At 36.0% G+C, this 21728-nt stretch overlaps 2 protein-coding genes and 1 long non-coding RNA gene across 5 annotated transcripts; 1 reads left to right on the forward strand and 2 right to left on the reverse strand.

Moving 5' to 3' along the window:
* LOC137733662 (SUPPRESSOR OF ABI3-5-like) lies at positions 1-9955 on the forward strand. 3 transcript variants are annotated; one of them, XM_068472808.1, is made up of 16 exons: positions 1-130; positions 810-929; positions 1140-1180; positions 1413-2190; positions 2281-2352; positions 2446-2538; positions 2621-2700; positions 3674-3827; positions 4284-4371; positions 4453-4544; positions 4659-4727; positions 5178-5342; positions 6885-7071; positions 7681-8640; positions 8996-9180; positions 9499-9955. In XM_068472808.1, exons 2-16 carry the CDS (start codon positions 882-884, stop codon positions 9676-9678), a joined length of 3192 nt encoding a protein of 1063 aa, XP_068328909.1. In that variant the 5' UTR covers positions 1-130; positions 810-881; the 3' UTR covers positions 9679-9955. The 3 variants fall into 3 exon arrangements, with proteins under 3 accessions (XP_068328909.1, XP_068328910.1, XP_068328911.1); XM_068472809.1 differs by having other exon boundaries at positions 3677-3827; XM_068472810.1 differs by having other exon boundaries at positions 1419-2190.
* Positions 9956-10871: 916 nt separating this feature from the next.
* LOC137733225 (uncharacterized) lies at positions 10872-14282 on the reverse strand. Its single transcript, XR_011068426.1, has 5 exons — positions 13971-14282; positions 13606-13684; positions 13227-13316; positions 12678-12728; positions 10872-11199 (listed from the first exon to the last, which is right to left on the reverse strand). It is a non-coding gene; the product is annotated as an uncharacterized lncRNA (long non-coding RNA).
* A 930-nt stretch (positions 14283-15212) lies between these two features.
* Positions 15213-16616, reverse strand: LOC137733562 (SPX domain-containing protein 2-like). Its single transcript, XM_068472699.1, has 4 exons — positions 16613-16616; positions 16237-16457; positions 15452-15513; positions 15213-15222 (listed from the first exon to the last, which is right to left on the reverse strand). Exons 1-4 carry the CDS (start codon positions 16614-16616, stop codon positions 15213-15215), a joined length of 297 nt encoding a protein of 98 aa, XP_068328800.1.
* Positions 16617-21728: the final 5112 nt, after the last annotated feature.

The following is a 21728-nucleotide window of genomic DNA, read 5'->3' on the forward strand; positions in this document are numbered from 1 at the left end:
TTTTGGTCGAAACGAGCAACAACCGGAAGGCAGGAGAGGAGACTGGAGAGAGAGAGAGAGAGAGAGAGAGAGAGAGAGAGAGAGAGAGAGAGAGAGGTGGCCTGTGATCTGAAGCTTAGGATCTGCAGGGGTAAGCCTTTTTCTTCTTCTTCTTCTTCCTTTTGGATTTTTATGGTGCCTGATGGGAATTTCTAAGTGCTGGAATTCCCAATTTTGTGAAACTCCTTTTTATATAAAATTTAAAACGAAAATTCGAACTTATGCTACCCTTTTTCTCAACTTTCAATCCAGTTTCCATGGAATTGAAATCCAATCCATTGAGTTTGCCCTGATGCGTATTATTTCTCCGTATGTGTGATTGACTATGGGAAATTTAGGATTATGTGACTATTTTCGTTAATCCCGTATTAAAAATTTCGGGTTTGATTTTGTTCAGATCTGCATTGTGTTATTTTGAAGTGCTTTTTGAGGGTTTAGTGGGTTCAATTAGAATTTGGATTAGGTTTAAGTAATTTGTATTTTCAATTATGATTTTTATGAAGCCTGTTTAAAAGGGTAAGTCGTGCTTCGGTCTCTAACGTTTTGATTGCTCAAGATTTGGTTGAATGGTATTTTGTATGTACATAAGCTGATGGTGTTTTCTGTCGAGGGTGTTGTGTGTTAAGAGAAGTTGGGACTTTCTGGAAAGGATTTTGGTTATTCCGGTTGTGACTTGTGAAAGGGAGGCCAACAAGGTCAAAGTCATGGGAATTGTAGGTTATTGGTTCATCATAGGTATAACTGTGTGTCTGTTTGTGCATTATATACAGGAAAGATATTCAAATTCTGCACGATATCTTCATCAAGAGCTTTCTCGGGTTTCACTTGCATACAAGAAAGAAATGGATCCCGGTCGCTATGGTCATCAGCAAGGATGGGATAATAACAGCGTAATTGTGGTTTCCTCCTTAATAAATCACCTATATGGGATGAATGATGATAAATACAAGAATTTATTAGGGCCCAATCTGAATGTCCATTTTTTTGGGAGAAAAATGAGAGAGTCGTGGGGCAATGTGGATATGGACTGACTGGATTTGCCTTACCTCATGTCATCATTGATCTCTTGCTGACATTACCTTATTCTCTTGAATCCACAGGCTCTGGAGGGGTATGGTGCAGTCCACGAGCCAAACTTTCAGTGAGTGCTACTAAATGTTGCTTTTCATCATCACTTTGGTGGCTACTTAAGTTTGTGTCTGTTGCAGATTGAGGCTTAATTTAGTGTTTTACTTTAAACTTCATGGATGATTGTGGAACTATATCTATCATTGGCACTGTTGGAATATATTCTTTAATTTTGTCATATATCTTTTGTATTGTATTACATTTTTTCTTTTCCTTTCGTCCCATTATATTTGCTTTTTTGGCAGGGTCAGTGGTTCATATGATGAGAGGAGGTTTATAGATGAAAGATACTCAAGGGACAATGTCTATCCAAGAAATGCTTTTCACTGTGATATTCTGGATAGGGATAACTATCCACCACCACCTCCTCATGCTGTTGGTGTCTGGCCACACTCAAGAAGAAGTTATGAGGAAGATGTTCCAATCGAGAGGGAACCTAGGCGACATGAGAAACAATACATGGATTCGTATCACGAGATGGATAACTTTCTTGATCATGAGATCGATTCATTTCAGGATTTTGATAAATTTCGGGATAGCTATCGTAGTGTTGACAACTATCGTGATCCTGGGTTTGACAGGATTGCTCGGTTTGGTGGACGTGATCGTGATGATTATGCATATGATGATTTTGACTCTAGGCCTCGTGCAACCCATCAGAACAGGGAGGATAGTCGTGGAAGGGATTATGACTATGGTCGATACAGTTATGATTCTGATTACGACAGAAGTAGTAGGAGAGATGGCAATTGGAGGCGTCGGGGATCTCGTGAATCCCGTGACCGTGACCGTGATAAGAAATGTTTGAGTAGGGAGAGAGAACAGAGTCCTCATAGAAGGTATGAGCGTTCCCGTTCTCGGTCCATTTCTCGTGGGCATGATGATCGCCCTAGATCAAGGTCCCCTAGAGGTCGAAGCCATGGGCGAAGTCATCGAGAGGACAGCTATGATGATGAACGGTATGAGAGAACTGATAAGCGAAGGGACCGTGATGAGAAACGCCATAGAGAATATTATTCTGTGGTATATTTTTACATCCCCCTTTTGTGTTCAATCTGATTTCCTTTGGGTTTACATGCCTGATAATTTCATAAGTATGATATTCTTTTGTAGGCCCCATCTGCAACTATTGTTGTGAAGGGTCTTTCCCAGAAGACGAATGAGGAAGATTTATACCAGATACTTGTAATATTCATTTTGTTGTTTTTTGTTTTTTTGTGAATGCTATTCTTTTACTTTTATCTCCTTTTTTTTGATGAGCAATTCGATATCTACCAGTCTGAATGGGGACCTCTTCGACATGTCCGTGTGATCAAAGAACGTAATTCTGGCACTTCTCGTGGTTTTGCATTTATTGATTTTCCTTCTGTGGTATGTATCATTCTTTATCTTTAAATATGTTACGTTTGATTTAAAAGAATAATTCACAATGGAGTTTATGTTTGTTAAATAGGGAGCAGCTCGCACTATGATGGACAAGATTGGGGATGAAGGGCTTGTGGTTGATGACAGGAAGCTTTTTTTCGAGTATAGGTGTTTTTTCTCCCATGCTCCTGATTCATATCTTGTTGATATACTTTTTTGTAATAAGTATTATAGTAATGGTGGACAGTGCTGTGTTAATATCTTTACCTTCTGAACATTGAGGAAGTAACATGGAGCAGAAAAATGGTCAGATGTGGATAAATTTTAATATAACCTTCAACAAATAAAACCCACATTTTAGCCTGTGCTGTGTTAATATCGCTACCTCCTGCCAATGTTATGTATGTAGTATATCCTCATGTATGCTTTGTTTTTAATATCTTCTCCCTGTTCCTTAAGTTCTCTTTCTTCCTCTTTTTGGTCAGAAGTAGGAATCCACCAGAAAATGCGTAACAATTTTAAACAGCCTCATCTCTTGATATACTCACCAACCGGCTACTCGAAATTCATGTTGCAGTTATAGCAGTTTATGAAATGCTACATGTCTTATTCTTTACGTGACACATACTGTAATTTAGGGTGTCTTCTTTTGTTCTTGTTTTTTTTTGGCTGTTTGGGTGTTCCTCTGCAGTTCATTTCGGATGAAAATGAAAATATAATTTAACAGAGGACAGGATAGAGACAATAAGAAAATAGAATTTGAATCCAAAAGAGCTTCAATAAATAGGGTAGGGATAACCAGGGCAGTAGTTGGGTTCTTACTAGTTCTTCAAAGTTAAACCGTTTTACACAAACTTTGATCATAGCGAGGAAAAAGCAGTGAGGAGGTATTGATAGTAGTAAGAGGGAAATATAGTAAAGGTGAAGAGGATTGCTTAATTAATGTAGAGGAAAACAGACATCTCATACGATGTGTAGATGCTTAATGTCTTAAAAAATGAAGGGTTTATTCTTGTGTCAGATGTCTCCTCAGCTGTCAGATGATAGAAGAACATCTAAAGGTTGAATTTATTTGTATCCTAGGAACCCATTTATTTTTCCTCAAGTATACTTATTTGGACTTTCAATTGTGTTGTTGCAGTAGTAAGCCAACTGGGGGTGCAGGTGGATCTTTTGGTCAGGAGAATGCCTTTAAATTAGGCCATAATAGCCATAAAAACATCACGGTGCCGTCTGATTGGATGTGCATAAGTTGTGAATATGTTAATTTTGCACGGCGCACTTCCTGTTTTCAGGTATGCCTTTTTTATTATTAGAACACATGCATTCCCATGGTTATGATATGTTTTGATCGAATTCTTAAACCTTTCGAACTCTTCATCGTGTTATAAATAATTTATAATGGCATTCTGACAATGATTGTGGTAATGCTAAATGCGTGCCAACAAGCAATTTACCTGGTGTTGGATTTAGATTTTCAGTTATTCTAGGCTTGGGTACTGTGCTTTGAGAATGAAATCTTATTGTGTCCAAGAAAATATAAAATTACAGTAGTGGAAACTTTTTTTTTATTATCTTTTTTTTTATTTTTTAATTTTTTTTTCTGTTTATTATTTCAGCAAAGAAAATTTTCAACATGCAGAAATGTGTAGCGTATGACTTTTCTTATGTTAATTTTATAATAGTTCATGTAAGTTTTTTCTCGAAAAGAAGTTCATGTTAGTATATGTCATTTTTGCCCGCTGTTGCAGTGCAATAAGGCACGAACTGAGGATGCTCCCGCAGCAGATATTTCTTTTTCCAATCAAACGACTTCAGCTAAGAAGGGTTCTGAAGCTGGTTGGTCTACTTTGTTGCTTTTAGTTGGCAGTAGCTGAGTATTATTTGTTATGAACTTCACCTGAGTATATATGTAATTAGGTCCTACTCATGTCTTGGTTGTTCGTGGACTGGATGAAAATGCTGATGAGGAAATGTTGCGCTATGAGTTTTCCAAACATGCTGCAATTAAGGTGCAAATGCTGAACAAATCAGTGGATCCGTAGATACTCGTTTACTTTCATCTTAAATTTAAAAGACAGAATCTATTTTCTATGTTGGAAGGTTTATTGATGTAATATTTGCAGGATCTTCGTCTTGTGAGAGACAAATTTACTCATGTTTCAAGAGGATTTGCTTTTGTACATTTCCATTCGGTATGTCCCTTTTGTTCAGTGATTGAGTTGGTTAATTATTGGAATTGGATTGTCTTCCTCCATTCTTTTGGTATCTATTTATCAATCATGGTTTAATGTTATGGTACTAGAATTCAGAGACACTGAAGTTAACTGATGTGGGGATGGGAAATTGATGCCAGCAATTAAAAGTACAGAACTTAGAAATATAACAAAAAATGCTACCAACTTATATTTACAGAACTTGTACAAAATTTACTTTCCAAATGTACATGTCAGAACTTATGAATTTAATTCTTCAGAACTTTTATATAGTCATTATATGCTAAACTTTTATAGTTGTAGGTTTATTGTATTACTACTAGTAAATAAGCTCCATAATATGATGTTTTATAACTTTTATTATACATAGATATTAACATAGTTCTAGTCAAAATTATTTTGGTTTAAACTACAACGTATGATTTTCAGATAGGAGATGCTACAAAAGCTCTTGAAGCAACAAACGGAACAACCCTTGAGAGGAATGGGCAAATTTTGAGAGTAGCATATGCTAAGAGCGTTCTTGGTCCAGGATCTTCACAGTCAAGCAGCCTGGCAGCTGCTGCAATTGAGGCAGCCACATTTGCTCAACAGGTGATTTGAGATTTAAAGTATCAAGCTTGCACTAGTATTGTTTGTGATTAAACTTCCTTATAGGAAACATGAGCTACTGCATTCTTTGACTCTTTTACTACTATGGGTCAGTTTAGGAGTGCTTTAGATAGTGCCAAAAGCGGTTCATAAACTAAATGCAAGTTTTATAGTTTGGTATTCTATAGACAAAATTATTTGCCGGAGAAGGACCTTTTAGTTGCTTTTCATGTAGCTCTTTTAAGTGAATATGTAAAAGCGCCTCTTCTAATGAAAGCTAATAAAAGCACTTCTGAGCTTAAGCACCTCTCAAGAATGCTGCCTATCAAGTTTGGTTGTGTCACCTTTACCCATTAGGTTAATCCTTTGTTCACTATCTTGAAATTTCAAAAGTGTCCTGTGATCTCTCTTGAGAAATCACCTCCATCATGTTTATCGATATTCGATAGGCTCCGGCGTTATACAAACTTATAAGATGATGCTATGCGAATATATGAACAGTAAACACGCCACACACAAACACAGAATTTAGCGACGTTCGGCAAATTTTGCCTACTCCTCGTGTGATGAAATCATCTCCATCATGGAGAATAAAACTTGGTTACAAGAACTTATTGAAAAACCTTATGCTAAACACCAAAATCTTGCTTTAGATCTCTCTATCACTCTTGGCTCTCTACCCTTGTATTTTCTCTGCTGTTTGTGAGAATAAACAGTCCCCAACAAGCCTATTTATTGTACATAGGCCGATGGTTACATGTCTTACAAGTATAGGATTCCTAAATCTTTTTAGAAAATGGAAAACTATTTCCTAATCCTAAACTGATTGGGATTACAAAGAAAAACCCATTTCCCAATTCTTATGGGAAATAACCTGTGCACATTCCTTTTCTCCTTTCCCAACACCAATTGGAAACCTAAACCTGTTAGGCCTTGGTATTTTGGCGAGCCAAATCACAACTCGACGACCATAGGTAACAGTGTTAACACCCAACCCATTTGATAACTTGATTTGGGAAAACAACGACCATAGTCTAAATCACCATTGAGATTTTGGTACTGTATCATACTTGCCAGTTGCAGCCTGAATTTCATTGTTTTAGTTTTGATCTTTGAGCCACCAACGAACACTACACCTCTATCACCTACTGGGAGTATATTTTATTTTTCTGAATTTTGGTGTATTTGGAACTTTTTGGGTTATGAACTTATGATTAACCTTAAATTTCTCTCATTTGTTTAAAGATAGTCCATAGTTTTAAGCTGGGAGCATGCAAAACCTGAAGGGTTGTTTTACAAAATCTTAAAAAAGGAAAACCTAAGATACAAAAGGATCCTTAAGCAAGTAAAGTGAGCACGAGAGGGCTCCAGTGTAAGTGTGCAAAGAGAAAGTAACTCAAATTGCTGATAATCACCCTTAGTCATTGAATATGTCTATGGTGCATGGTGCTGATGGTATGCTGTTTGCTTTCTTATGTATGTGTTACTGTTACTGTATATTTTATTAAACCTTATGCAATTTTTTGGTTTTTGTTTTTGTTTTAGTATGACGCTGTTGGATGGGCTCCAAAGGAATATAATGCAGATGATAAACAATCCACTAACGAGCAAAATGGTGGGGAGATGGCAGTACAACAAGATGGTTTGGTTCCACAATCTGGTTTTGTGTGGGATGAGGCATCTGGTTATTACTATGATGCTGCTTCTGGGTTCTACTATGACCAAAATACAGGTTATTTTTATTTATTTTTCATTTTGCCTCGTTTAGTCCATGTTGTCAAACTCGTTGCAAACTAATAGTTCTGTACTTGTTTTTTTTTTTTTTTTTTGTGCATTTGAGTTATTGAACAAAACTGTTTATTTTATTATTTGTTTGCTTTTGAAAGCAAATGGCTCTGACTAATTTATTTCACATCTTGGAAATGCAGTTTGAAGTTGTAAAACTAAGGACTCTTTTTCTCAATTGAGTACATTTTTCTGTCTAAAATAATTATGAATGATTGTTAGGATTCCATAGGTTTTCTGTCTAAAATAAATATGAATGATTGTTAGGATTCCATAGGTGGTTTCTGTCAAAGAGTCCTGACTTAAATATGTTTGTTGTATTTCCCTGTTTTTGATCTGGAGTAGTTGGCTGGTTCTTTGAGGTAGTGGATCATTTTGTTTTAGATCATTAGGTTCTGTTGACTAAGACAGTAAGTTAGTGATTATCAATTGTCTGGACTAGTTTTTCTGCCTAAGTTGTCCCCTTCCCCTTACGCCTCTTTCACACACACAGACGAAGATTGCGCCTATCTTAATTCGTGGTTTATTGTATCTTATGTACGTTTTTTCAACGCAGGCCTTTACTACGATGGTAACAGTGGCGTTTGGTATACATATGACCAACAAACTCAGCAGTACATCCCTTGTACTGATCAAAATGATAACAAAACATCTGCTGATCAATCTGAGCTTTCCAAGGCATTGGATGGTTCAAGTAATAGAAAAGCAGTAATTTCTGCACCAGCTACAACATCAACATCTGAGAAGGCTGCGTCGTTACCAGATGCAGTCCAGGCTGCTGCAGCAGCAGCAATAGCTGCAGAGAAAAAGGAAAAGGAAAAGGCAAAAGAGATCAAACTGGCTTCAAAGAGCAGTATTTTGGCAAACAAGAAAAAAATGAGTAATGTGTTGACAATGTGGAAGCAAAGGAATCATGAAGGGCAAGCAACCCGTGTAGCTCTGGATGACAACCAGCCAAGTGGTTCGGTTGATGATAGACCAGTTTCCTCTGTGCAGTCTGCAAAGAGCAAGTTTAAAACTGATGTGACAAAGGAGACTACTACATCCAATTCAGGGGTTACTGCAACTGTTTCTGCTGCAGAGACTGTTGGTTTGGAGTGTCCAGTTATGCCAAGGCCTGTGAGTAACAGTATAGGAGGGACAGTGATGGGAGTCATAAGGGGATCTGGAAGAGGTGTGCTGAAATCAGATGCCTCGTTTTCAGGATCAAGTGTTGGACTTTCCACACCTTCGACTTCTGCTCCAGGCAAGGCAGGTTCATCTGCATCAACAAATGCAGTCACCCCCACAGCATTGACACCCTTTAGAACAGATGCATCTGCATTGGGTTCTTATACGCCACCTGTTGCTGCTGGGAGTGGAAAGAGAAGATTTTCTGAAATGCCACTAACTCCTGCTTCTGCTCCTAAAGAACCTCACACTGCATACAGGGATCGTGCGGCTGAGAGAAGGAACTTGTATGGTTCGTCGGCGTCTTTTGGTGACGATGCATCTGACCTTGGTTTTGCGGAGTCAAGTAAGCTTTCTTAAGAATTTGTTTTTGATTGACTTGCCCCTCTATTTCTTTACTACATGGTCAATACATAAATGCACATCAGTCAGTTTTCTCGAATATGGTTTTCGATTGGAACAGCCCTTCTTTCTGTCGTGCAAGCTCAATCGAATCTAGTATTAGTTTCAAATTTCATTTATTAGAACCATCACTTTTGCAACCTTTCATACTGGTCTGCATAATTGATATGAAGATGTCAGTTCAATTTTGATATTCGATGCCCCAATAGGATTATCCAAGTTGGATGAGTCATTTTTGTACTTCACAATTGTGAATTGACTTATAAAAATCTTGTGTGATTACTATTGTTACTGTCAAGATCGAGATTCTGCATCAAGAAAGGGTTCTTATGATTCAATGCCTTTTCCCCCTGGTGTTGGTGGAGGACGTGGGGTTGGAGATGCCAACGTAGACAGTTATGAGGTGATTACAGCTGAAAAAGCAATTGATGAGAGCAATGTGGGCAACAAGATGCTTCGCAACATGGGCTGGCACGAAGGCTTGGTAGCATATCCTTCTTTTGCACTTCATAATTTGTTCTAAACTTTTTATTAGTTACTCGGTTGAACCAGATAGCACCCCCAAAAAATACCCCTTATTGAACTCGAATTACATGATTCAGGCAGAGCTCTATTTTTTGTATAGGTCAAAAGTGAATTTGGTAGTGCTATTCTTATAAATACAGCAGCTTATCGTGCCAATAATCTGACGCCCATACTTTACCTGTCGTATGGCCCTGGCTAGACGGTGCATGTGTGCAAGGTTTCTAACTAAATATTTTGGGTATTGTTTGTTCTTCTTTTGCTGTTGATCGGATCACAGGGGTTAGGAAGAGATGGAAGCGGAATGGTAGAACCAGTCCAGGCTCAGTCTGTGGAACGGAGAGCAGGACTTGGGAGTCAGCAGAAGAAGTTAGATCCAACCCTCGAGGTGCAGGCTGGAGATAGTTACAAAACTCTCATTCACAAGAAGGCACTGGCCAGGTTCCGGGAGATGTCTTAAGCCATTGTTAATCTTTATTTTGATTGTCTTTTTAGGGTTTAGGAAGTAGATATAGACGATATTTGTCTCCTTAAGGAAGATGATTCGAACAAAGTGATGGAAGCAGTCGTAGAGCAAGTGGTCGATTGTCGTAGTGATGTGTTATTGTGCGTGCTTCGCTCTTTGTAAAAACTTGCTTTCTAGCACTCGTTAAAATGTTCAGTTTTAAAGTGGACTACCGAGATCTGCGACATACATACAATATTTACCCATTCCAGTTCGTTTTATAGAAGAAAAGCTAGCTTCTAGTTTTGGCTTAGTTGCAACTGATCTAGAATCCAATGGTCTCCAAATACGGAGACAGCTTAGTCCCCCATGGATACGCTGCAACTGCAACGCTTTACAAAGGCATGTAAGAGGGATTTGTAATACGCTGGTGCGATCTCCATCATCATTCGCGTCCATGGTGGGGGTTTCATGGGTTTAGAGGAGTTAACGAGCTAAGGAGGTCGAGGTCGAGGTGTTCTCGTGTAATACATGTTCTAACAGTGGACGGATACTGTGTATTTTGGGTAAGTTCGGCCGATGATTTTAGTTAATACATGAATTGAAAAGTACGTAAGAAGAAGCAAAGCAAGTGCAAATGGAACGACTCATAGCGCTTTCTAACTTGATGCAAATTATTTTCAACTCGAAAATGAGAAGAAAAAAAAAAAGTAACAAGGATTCTAAAACCAATAACTATGCTAAATTGGAATATTGGATTTGATTCATTTGACTGTAATAAAACATAAATGGCAAGGTTTTTATCGAGGTCTATGTTAGCACCATACGAGAAAATATGCCCGCGCGTTGCTGCGGGACTTGAATAAATTTATCGCAACAGGCATGAATAGTTTCCACACAAAGCAACTAAAAAGACACAGCACCTAAGAATCAATGAACAATTGGGACATCTTACTCATGTGAGTCTCAATCCCTATTTCAAATCCCTAGTGAACAAAAGTCCTATTTCTTCTTCAAATTGAATCGACATCATTGATCAAGCAATTAAACATTCCTACTAACAAATAATTGACCCAAGAGTTGAGCAGATATATAGGGATTGGAAAAAGGGGACGCAATTAAACTATATAATTTAACAAAAGTAAAGGTCAACAGAGCTCTTCGAATTAAACTATATACCTAATTTACCAGAAAACTTCGTAAAATTAACAGTTTACCAGATATAAGCACTTAATTTTCCTATTTAAAACAGTTTACCCATTCTTGATAAGTAAAATATAGCTTAAGCTTAATTTATTAACAGCTTAATGCAGTTCAAAAGTATTTTCTGTTGTGGCGAGAAGGAGAAGCTACAGCTAACCCGCCTTAACTTTTTACTTTTTCCATATGCATATGTACAGTTTACTTGCACCCTCATACCATGTGTTTTGAGCTGTTATCTATCCTCCACTTGTAGCATTTTCGCTCTTCTGCACGGGAACCTCGACAGCAAACGATTTCATCTGTTACCGGTTAATGGAGATGTCTTCTGCACAACTGTACTACAAAGAGGGAGAGAAACAGTATTAGGAAAACACATTATACTCAAAATCATCACCAAAGATATTTTTAAACAGATCAAAATCCATTCATATGAATAGTTTCCACACAAAGCAACTAAAAAGATGTAGTACCTAAGAACCAGTGAAGTCAAACTTTGCTTGCTATATATGGATAGCTATAAGAAACATTCATTTGTAGATCGTACTGTGTCATCAATATCATAGTTTCAAGTAATCAGCCCACTACATGGAAGAAAAACACAGAAAACGGAAAGTAGAAAAGTAGAATACATAATACTTGAGCTCTGGCAAGAATAGTAAGTTTCTGAAAAAATTGCTAAACCGTCTTACAAATTCAATCATTAAACATTATACTTAACCTAAGACAAAGTATATAGTTTGTTTACAAAGCAAAACGAAGTGCTGCTATAATCTGCAACAGATATGAATCATTTCCACATAAAGATACTCAAATTTGATGGCACATTGAATAACCAGCAAGCAAAGCAATACACGCCATGTGCTAACACGAAACTAAAACAAAAGGAGGATTAAATCGGATCAATCAAATAAAGAATCTATTAATGGTTATTTTTAACCTAACTATTAAAAGGAGCTTTATAACACCACAATCAATATATTTGAACCCAACCAAAAAGAAACTAATAAGTTTATAAACACGCATAAAATATATAACCTTTCATAACTACTCAAAAGCTCATACTCAAAAGTAATGAATTTCGGAGTACATATTTCAATTACAAACCGCAAATAAAGTGGAATTCAAATTGATAAACTGGCAGAGGAAAATGCATTAACATTTTCATGCTATCTGCCTTGATGACAATATTCATGAGTATTGAGATTTTATAGAAATAGATAATGAAATGGGTGAGAAAATAACAAAGAATGTTCATCCTTTTTCAATCAGGAGCAATCCAAAACAGAACTAAAAAGAACCCATCTTTCAATTTTAGCTCTTTGACACCATTGAAAAAACATTACATTAAAATTTTGCAAATCGTTACTTATCATTCTTCAGAAGCATTTTTATGATTTCTAGGCATATTTAAAAAAGAAGAAGGTAGAAATATGAATCCAAACAACCTCCAATGGATACGTTAATAGGATCGTTAGCCAACCACTAAATACTTCCAAAGATTATAAAAAAGTGGTGTCTCTGTTACATGCATCTCCGAGACCCCCCCCCCACCCCACGGCAGGCGAGAAAAGGGAAGGCAAAAATCAAAATTTGCCTCTGCCTTGCGTTACTGAAAGTTTAAACTAAAATATTGTCTTAATTTGAAATCCGTCAAGGGCTATAGCTATCCCCTAAACTACCATGTTACCCAAAATTCTTTTATCAGCAACGTAGAAAAGCATTAAACCACCCCCATTCCAATAAATCTCACACAAAACCTAAGAAAGAACAATGCAAAGAATAGTAGAAAAATATTGAAAGACATGATTTACATGAACGTTCACAATGAAGAAGAATTCTCGCCAATCATGCGCCGCATATTTCTACATAACAAAAAAATTGCAAAAAATATGAGTCACGTTTTAATCACCATTTCTAACAACTATTCAATAAAGGATCAAACAACATATAACAATTTGAGAAAAAAAGGGAACTAAATTTAAGTTGAGTAGGGTAAATAATTGAAGTGACCTTGAGACATTTAAGGTAAGATTTTTGTGTAGTGTTGAGCCATATAGCAAGAACAATTGATATGCAACACATTTAGCCCGTGCGTTGTTGCGGGAATGTCAAATGGATCATAAATATTGTAAGTGTTAAAATAAGGGAAACTTCTGAACAAACTATCAGTTGACATGAAAGTTCCTTATAGGAAGGAATTGTTATGATGCAGCTACTATTGAGATGATTGTGAAACTGATCATGTTCAACTGGATATATTTAAGCATTGATAAAATGAGGATTACATCTATGATTGCCATGTTAATTTTTATTATGATTTTTCTCATAACCTTAAAATAGGGCCAAGAATTTCGACTCACCATCCCCCTTTTGCATAGAGCAACTCGCTTCCTTTGTTAACAGACCAAAATAACACGCTCCTATTGAGGAATGACTCCAATGCCACACAACTGAAACATTACAAAGACAATTATAGAAAAATCCATTAATCCCTAGCTTTCATTTATCCAAAAGCATTTCGCATATTCATCATCTCTCTGATCATGAAAAATTTAAATTAATAATAATCACTCAAATCATATTACAGTATATCACAAACTATGCCATCTGATAATCGATAAATTTAAAATGAAAACCATAATCTGAAATGTCCTAATTTTCACAAACACTTTCACAAAAGCCAAACAAAAAAAAAAAAAACAAAAGGAGATGAATGAGAAATGAGAATCGAGTAATTACCATGTCCGGATTTGGATGAGGAAGGAAGAGAAGGCCATGATCGGCGCTCAGTCTTCCTCTTCTTGTAATTTATGTTCCCCTTTCAAATTTCAAAAACAAAAAAACCACCCATACTTGATTCCCATAAAATAAAAATAAAAATAAATAAATAAATAAAACTGGTATAAAAATTTCATGACACCTATAAAAATCCACCATGCATAGTTCTTTTAATTCTATCACAGAAACTTCACTTTAAACTAACCTTTACACAATCCTAATCATTTGTGAATTACCATATTCTTATCATTATTTCAATGTCTTCTTATATATAGGGTGAGCTCAGACCAGTCACTAAAGTTGCTAATGTATTAGGCATGACTTACAATATTCTTCAGTGTCATCCCCACTCCATTTCTTCCCAAAACCCAGGTATTCGGTGCCAGAACTCCATCTTCTCAGTTGTTGCATATCTTCTTGCAAATAAGTCATTGACTTCTCACACCTAGAGACCAAGCCATCACGCTGCAAACGCGAGCATCTCTGATCAGCATCAAAGGGGGTTGGCTTGGAAAATGATAACTGAGCATCATTCAAGGGATTATTCTGTAGCGATGTGCTTACTCTGGATGATGCCAAAGTGGCCCCTTGAATAGGTAATGAAGGTAGTCATCCATCGAGCCCTTGGACAGGTGCACTGTACTGCATGAACATGAGAAATGCGAAAAAAATAAGAATTATAAAAAATAAAGTGAATCAAACCCATGGATCTTATTGGAATTACTTTCATAAAAGCTTAAGCATTTTGGAAAGAACATTTTCATTTAAAAATAAATTTTAATGTCTTTCTATTCAAGTATGTTGGCCCAAAATTAAAAGTGATAGATGCTTTCAAACAGTTTACTTTGTACCCATCATTAACATACAATTTTTTAGAAGTAATGTAGACGGATTTGTTTAGTTGCATCAGGCTCCTCAGTTTCCAACTGACATGCCAATTTATGATCCACTGCCCTTTCTTTTCAGACAATAAATCTAAAACATTGATAAAACCAAATGTATCCGATAATAGAAAACTATGTAAATTTCCTAGGAGAGTTCATGAACAGAAGAACTGACAAAGTATTGAGTTGATCATGGCTTTTATACCTAACCCAGTGAACAGCGGCTGGAAGAAGTATCTCAGGAATAAGCAATATTATAATGGATTGCTCGGAAGCGCATATTCTTCAAATTCCTCATCGCAAGGACAGCAGCAAAGAGCACCCATCTCTACATTTCCACCAATATATACAAAAAAGTCAAAATTTGAGTTTCTGAAGACAAATCACACTTAAAACGGGCTCACCATCTCTTATTACTTATTCGCAGTGTATAGTAATATCCAGTATCACATTCATACGCAATAGTATCTAGTACTAAAGCTCTTTCAAGTTTCACTCCAAAACCTCAAGTTACAGCTATAGATTATAATGACATTCATACACGATAATATTTAGTACTAAAGCTTTTTTGAGTTTCACTCCAAAACTCAAGTTACAGCTTTGTATTATAATGTTTCCCCTAGACAATGATCATTCACATTCAACAAAAGCATTCTAGCTGCTTCATTGATAAAGATTCATCAGCTATTTAACTCTACAAATAAGATAAACATAGAAAATTTAAAAAGAAATAGACATAACCACATAAACAGGCACGGCAACATATATTTTAAAACAAACAAAACCAAGTCACAAACACGCTTGATTTTTCATCCAGCGATCAAAATCAAACCACATCTATAAACCATGAAATAGTACATATGGAAATCAAATGTGATCGTCATCTAAAACTCGATAAATTAATTGTCAACATAAAAAATTACCTCACATCTTCACTTCTGTTCTGCTTTGGCATCAGCAAGTTGACTTCTAGGTTAAGGAAGTCCTGAAAACAAAATAACGAAAAACGTTTACCGGTCCAACATTTCAACATGTGGTTTTGGTAAGTATGACATTTCAACATAAACGTGATATAGAAGACAGATATCCACATGTCATTTCGTTTGTTCAGAACCAACAAAAAGGCCAAATATAAGAGAATTGAACCAATTTAAAACAGTAAATCAGTCTCCCAATAAAGGAGAACATAAGCATGATATACAAAGATCGAAAGGCACTTTTAATTTGGTTTCCTCAAAAGCAATGAAAATAATGCTAAATCAAATTGAATTGAACAAAGTGGAAACGGGATAAATGAAGATTTGAAATTGCTTACATCTCTATCATATCCCGCATTTCCCTTACAAAATAAACAATTATGAGTAGAGTACATGAAAATCAGCACAGCAAAAAAAAACCCTATTGTTTATTATGCTGAACAATTACGAATACAGAAAACAATATAAAACAGTTCCTAATTACAGACTTAATACATACAATGGCCTAAAAAAAAAAGGCAAAATCTAATCAATTTCATCCAAATTCAATATTATACATCAAAGACACAATCTTTCGATATCCTAAACCAAAATTATCATACAAAAACCATAAATTTTCCGAATTCGCAAGCATCAAGTCAATCTCTCTCAATTCCTAAACAAATTCTCATAATTCTAGAATCCAAATTGTAATCTTCGATAATTTTTTAAAGAAAATCAAGAAATTATACCTTCCATCGACTAACGTACCACTCCTCCTTCTCCACAAAGAAAGCATTGAACTTTTCCAATTTGTTCTCCAGCAACTTCACGAAATTGGTGACGTCCTTGGAAACCTCACCAGCTTCGCTGACTTTGCATACTAAATCTCTGTCGTCGGCCAATATGGGCTGTTTAGTAGAGATTTGCCTTCGTCTCTGGGATAGATCAGCGTCAGCTGCTTCTTCAAGTCCTTGTACGACAGATGAAGAATGGGTTAGAGATTAGTTTGATTAAGAATTAACTCACCTATTATTGATTAAGAATTAATCCCAACCATGCCAGCTCTCCACTCTCAATTCACTTATTATTGATTAAGAATTAACTCCTAAAATTAATTAACAAAACCCATTACTCAAAAATCCAAACTTTATAAGGAAAAAAAAGTAAATACTGGTAAAGCTCAATTACAAAATGAATAGGAAATTGACACTGAGAAGAAACACAGTAGGGAGCACCTTATCGTCTTCAAAACCACCTTATTCGGTTTTTCCTTGTTGATGATCTTGTCAAATCTACAAAAAAAAAAAATACAAATTCAATTAATCAAACAGCTTACATTATTTCTGAATAAAAAAGTGATGGAAAATACACGGTTGGCCGAACATGCCGTCTTTGAAAGCAGAAGAATTTGAGATTCAATTTGGGTGGAAATGGGCACTGCTAGAAGGGAAAATAACACTAATAAAAACCAAAACTATTTCAACTAAACCTATACCCCAACCAAGCACAACCAAATGCACACTAATCACATTTGTAACTATAGAAATAGGGAACCAAACAGATATAACAAATGTAATATCATTGGTTCAAAAATATTAAAGGAGCTATAGGTCGTAGTGTAGCATGCAAAAGTGCTACTACTCTGAATTTCCAACATGCTCAACAGATCTCTGACTTTCCATATGTATTTAAATTGAAACTAAGAGATCATTTTTCCGCACACTGATTATTTGAGATTCGCTACAAAAATGAATCCATAACTTACTTACGTTTCAAAATGCACTCTAACATCCATTAATCTAAACATAATTTCTTGAGCAAAGCAAACAATTCAATCTCATTCCTCCATAAATGTCGTTGTTTTATTACTTCATGGGGCTAATTTCTTCCAAAAGATTCACAGCCAATGGTTTCCAACATTAAAATATAACAACATGTTGAACACATTAAACAAACAGTTTTTCCAATTACTAAACAGTTTTATTAAACGGGAAATAAGGTTATTTTCTTGTCGCAGAAATAGCATTTACAATGTATCAAAGCAAGTGGTGGTTACTAAAATGAATATGTTAGCATACTCTTATAGCATAAAATCTAATAACCTAAATGATAGTGTTTCAATTGATATCAACAATTAGAAACAACACAATTGCAAACATAAAGTTAGGTGATTTCATGGTTAAAAACCATGTAAACCACCTAGACATAAAGAAATAAAAAATACATGAAAATTAAGGACTGACTTGAGCTTGGAGTCCATATAATGCTTTTAAGAGTAGCAAATGTTCTTTTGGACTGAGTTCTGTTGGAGAGAGTTCCTTGTAATAAGATATCTCCTCTCTGCACAAACAGCAAAATGGCAAAAATGGTTAGTCTGTCTAAAGAATGAAACCAGATTAAATACAGTGAATGGTGCTAAGATGAATACACCCATAATTTATAATTAAGCTAAGCAAATCACAGCAAGCACAACACAATGACAACAATATGAACTTTCAAATAACATAACATTTATCAACTACTCTGCACAGGATTTTCAAAAAATGGATAACTAACCTGTAATTTAGAAACTTATGTCGTTCACTCGCTTACTGATTAAGTGTCTTAAGTTTGGGAAGAGTATTCCATGAGCTGCAAAACACAGTGAAACAAAGATCAAACAAAGACAAAAAGAAGTAGTTGAATGAATCATAATTTTGCCAAATTGTATGGCCATATGGTACAATGGGGGATCGTGACAGGCCATGGATATTGATGTTGACCTCAAACCTCACAAATCATATATAATTCCTTAAGAACCATATGTAATTTATCAACAAACAAACAGCTAAAAGCTAGCCCTGCAACTAATTATCTCACAAATAATGATTGTGTGCATATCTAAGATAAAACTGAACCAGATTCAAAGAATTATTCGGAGAGTTCTTTCATAGCTTTCATACGGTCATCAATTAAGTTTTGCAGACTTATGTCTCATACTTCTTAGCAATGAAAGAAACACAAATAGCACTCATACTCAGAACAAAAAATAATCTTTAATTTCTTCTAATAATGTTCTTGAGGGAGAGAATGAAACTGGAAATTTATATTTTGGAGATTTTAGTGCACACATACATACCAACATGTGCAAGAAAAGCAGTCTGAATTTGAATTGCAGCTATATCCTCAATTGGCAATCCAAGAATAAAACAGAAACCTATTCCTTATCGAGAACTACAGGGCTTGACTAAGAACATGCAACCATAATTGATGTTCTAGATTCTTATATTGAAAATTTTAAAGGACCAAAAGTGCATTGCTCTCTCGGCTAGACTGTGGCTATATGTAGCTTGTACCCTTCTTGCCCTGACATGGATATAGTCTTGCTTGGGTGGCTCGGAAGGTTTAGAGCTTTCTTCAGCTGGCTTGTTGTCACCAGCAGCTGAACTTTCTTCAACTTCAGCCTTCAAACTGCCATTTTCATTACTGGATCCTGCTAATTTCACCCGTTTTCCACCTGAATCTTTCTGTTCGTGAACAAACAGGGCAAAGAAAACAATAAACAACGATACAAAAAATTCAAGACCAATCAAACAACATACAAACAGACATCAATAACTGAAAATCATGCAGCTTAACTCGCTTAACGACACACATCACGCCATTTTCAGATGCATTAACATTAAAAATCAAGTCTTTACATATAGCTGAGACACTAGAATCGCAACTTCAGAATTTCCTAATAGTACATGGATTCTATAACTTTAGATAAAATTATCTATACTACACATATGCAGATCAATTCCAGATAAATTAAGATCAAATCAAGGTATGGAATATATCAATTTAGGGTTGGAAAATCACCTTGAAATTTCAGTGGACATAGAGTGAGCGAGAAAGCCGAGAGACAGAGACAGTGGGAGAGATGAGAGAGAGAGAAATGGTTTGAGAGATGAGAAAGTGAGAGATGCAGAGTCTTAGAGCCGGCTTCCCTCAACCTCTTGCGTTGTCCCCATCACCTCGATCCAATCGAATCATAGAGGCTCGATCCGATCGAAACGAAGCACAGCCTCTCTCCCCCTTGAAATCTGAAATCCCCACCCAAAAAACCACGCATGGGCCTCCATGACGCAAACGATGGAGTAAGACGACATAGGCGAGGGAAGGCAGACGGCGGTGAGAGGAGGATAGGATGGACGCGAGACCGTCTGTGTCGTTCTCGTCGGGTCTGTGAGACGGAAGAGGCAAGGAGGGTTTGAGAAGGAAACGAAAAAGACCGCCTTTACCATCGTTCTTCCTTCCCACGATCATCAACACGTATGCATCAAGATTAACGGCAGAGAGGGCCAGTGGTAGTCTTGTAAATAAACTGAAATGTCTTACAAAACACTGTTCATTTCTACAGTGCAATTTTGCTAGCTTCTTTAGACTAAAGTAATTCTTACCTTTGTACGTTTTTAATTTTTCGTCAATGAATATCATACTACATCTCAAAAAAAAAAAAAAAAAAAAAAAAAAAAAAAAAAAGAAGCATAAACGCCAAGTCAAAGTATAAATATGCAGACGTGTAAACAGAAATGCAATGTAGTTTCTGGTCTTGGTTGAAAATTACATTGATCTCTTGTTAATTAGGATAAATATAATTGATTTATTCCTATTGTTGTAACTTTTGATTGACCCAAAACCAAAGCTCCCAATTGAAAAATGAAAAATCCTTATCTATCCCTTGAAATGATCAAAACCATTCATATTACAACTTATTATCTGAAGATCATTTTTGTAAAAAATTAATAACATATGAGATTATTTAGTCATATAAATGTATAAAAACAGATGGTCGGAATGTTAAGAGTATTACGAACCGTTTATATATTTGCAACAGTTGATTGACTAAGCAAATTTTTTGTAGAGATAATCTTTATAATGTGTTTTATGGACTCATTCTTAATATGCACTATTCTACAACTTTGCCCATCCTACCTCCTCTATGTTCTTGATAGCCCATCTTTGTCTTTGTAGAGTCTTTTAGTGGCATGTTTCGGTCATCTTCTCCATTACTTAGAAAAAATGAGCCACCGGTTCAAGTACAAGATACTATCGTTACCGTCTGGACAATTAGACATCCAATCCGTAATCGCAATTACCCAATTGCACGAGCGGAGCTCTACCAACTGAGCTATATTCCCCCGCGGCGGGATTATGGACTCATTCACAAGATCCATTACACTGGCTTAATTCAATTTGAAACATCAAAGTTCGTCAACCAATCAACATTAAATTTCCCATTGACTTCATCGGCTGAAAAATGTGGAACTTTTACGCCATTAGCGACAGTAATTTGATACAAAATCCCATCACTATACATTTCCCAATTGAATCAGGACAGGATTAAGACTAATCTCTCTCTCTCTCTCTCTCTCTCTCTCTCTCTCTCTCTCTCTCTCTCTCTCTCTACTCGATCGCCTTCCCATGAATGGACTAATGAGAATTAACAAGCATTTGGTCATAGTGGACGAGATATAATATTTGGTAATATTAGAATGTGACACGTGTACATAAATAATTATATGATTTTTAGATGACCGATGAGTTTTAAGTTAAATTTAACTAAAAAAAATTACAAAAGTTATTCTCTACTCCAATCATACTTTCTAGTTAGAAAAGACTCACTATTTGCCCAGACCAGGGACGGATGGGAATAGGGACAAGGTGGTCCTAGGACCATCTGAGTTTGAAAAATGTACATGTGAAGGTTTTTTGAGGATTATTCGAATGTTTGGTACAAGTTTCTTTTGTGCGACTATATGTTTGATATGATGTATGCTAGACATATCTTGACATGCTACGTCAACAACACTTGACAAGTTCTCTGTATATCACTCATCAGATTGCTTTGGAGTTTTTTTTTTTTTTTTTTTTTTTTTTTTACGTGCTTCACATTCTATTCCTGTTAAAAAACTTGTATTTAACACTTGACCTCCAAAAGTTCAAATCCTAGATCGGCCACTCTATGTGCCATATTATTATTATTATTATTATTTAGAAAGACTAGGCGAGATTAGTTATTTTCCAATGATCACATGCATAAGTGCCCTCAAAGGGGTGAGGACCATTACACCCAGAAACCCCCGCCTGTCCATTAGAATGAAATCTTTTTAGGCAATGTTAAAACAGTAATCTTTAATATTAAGAATCGACAAGAGTCCATTTGTGTAAGACTAATCTGTTGCACTGACGTGACTTTGTTGTGGCAGTCTTGATC

This window comes from Pyrus communis, chromosome 5 (genome assembly GCF_963583255.1).
Source record: "Pyrus communis chromosome 5, drPyrComm1.1, whole genome shotgun sequence".
In the NCBI taxonomy this organism is placed as follows: Eukaryota; Viridiplantae; Streptophyta; class Magnoliopsida; order Rosales; family Rosaceae; genus Pyrus; species Pyrus communis.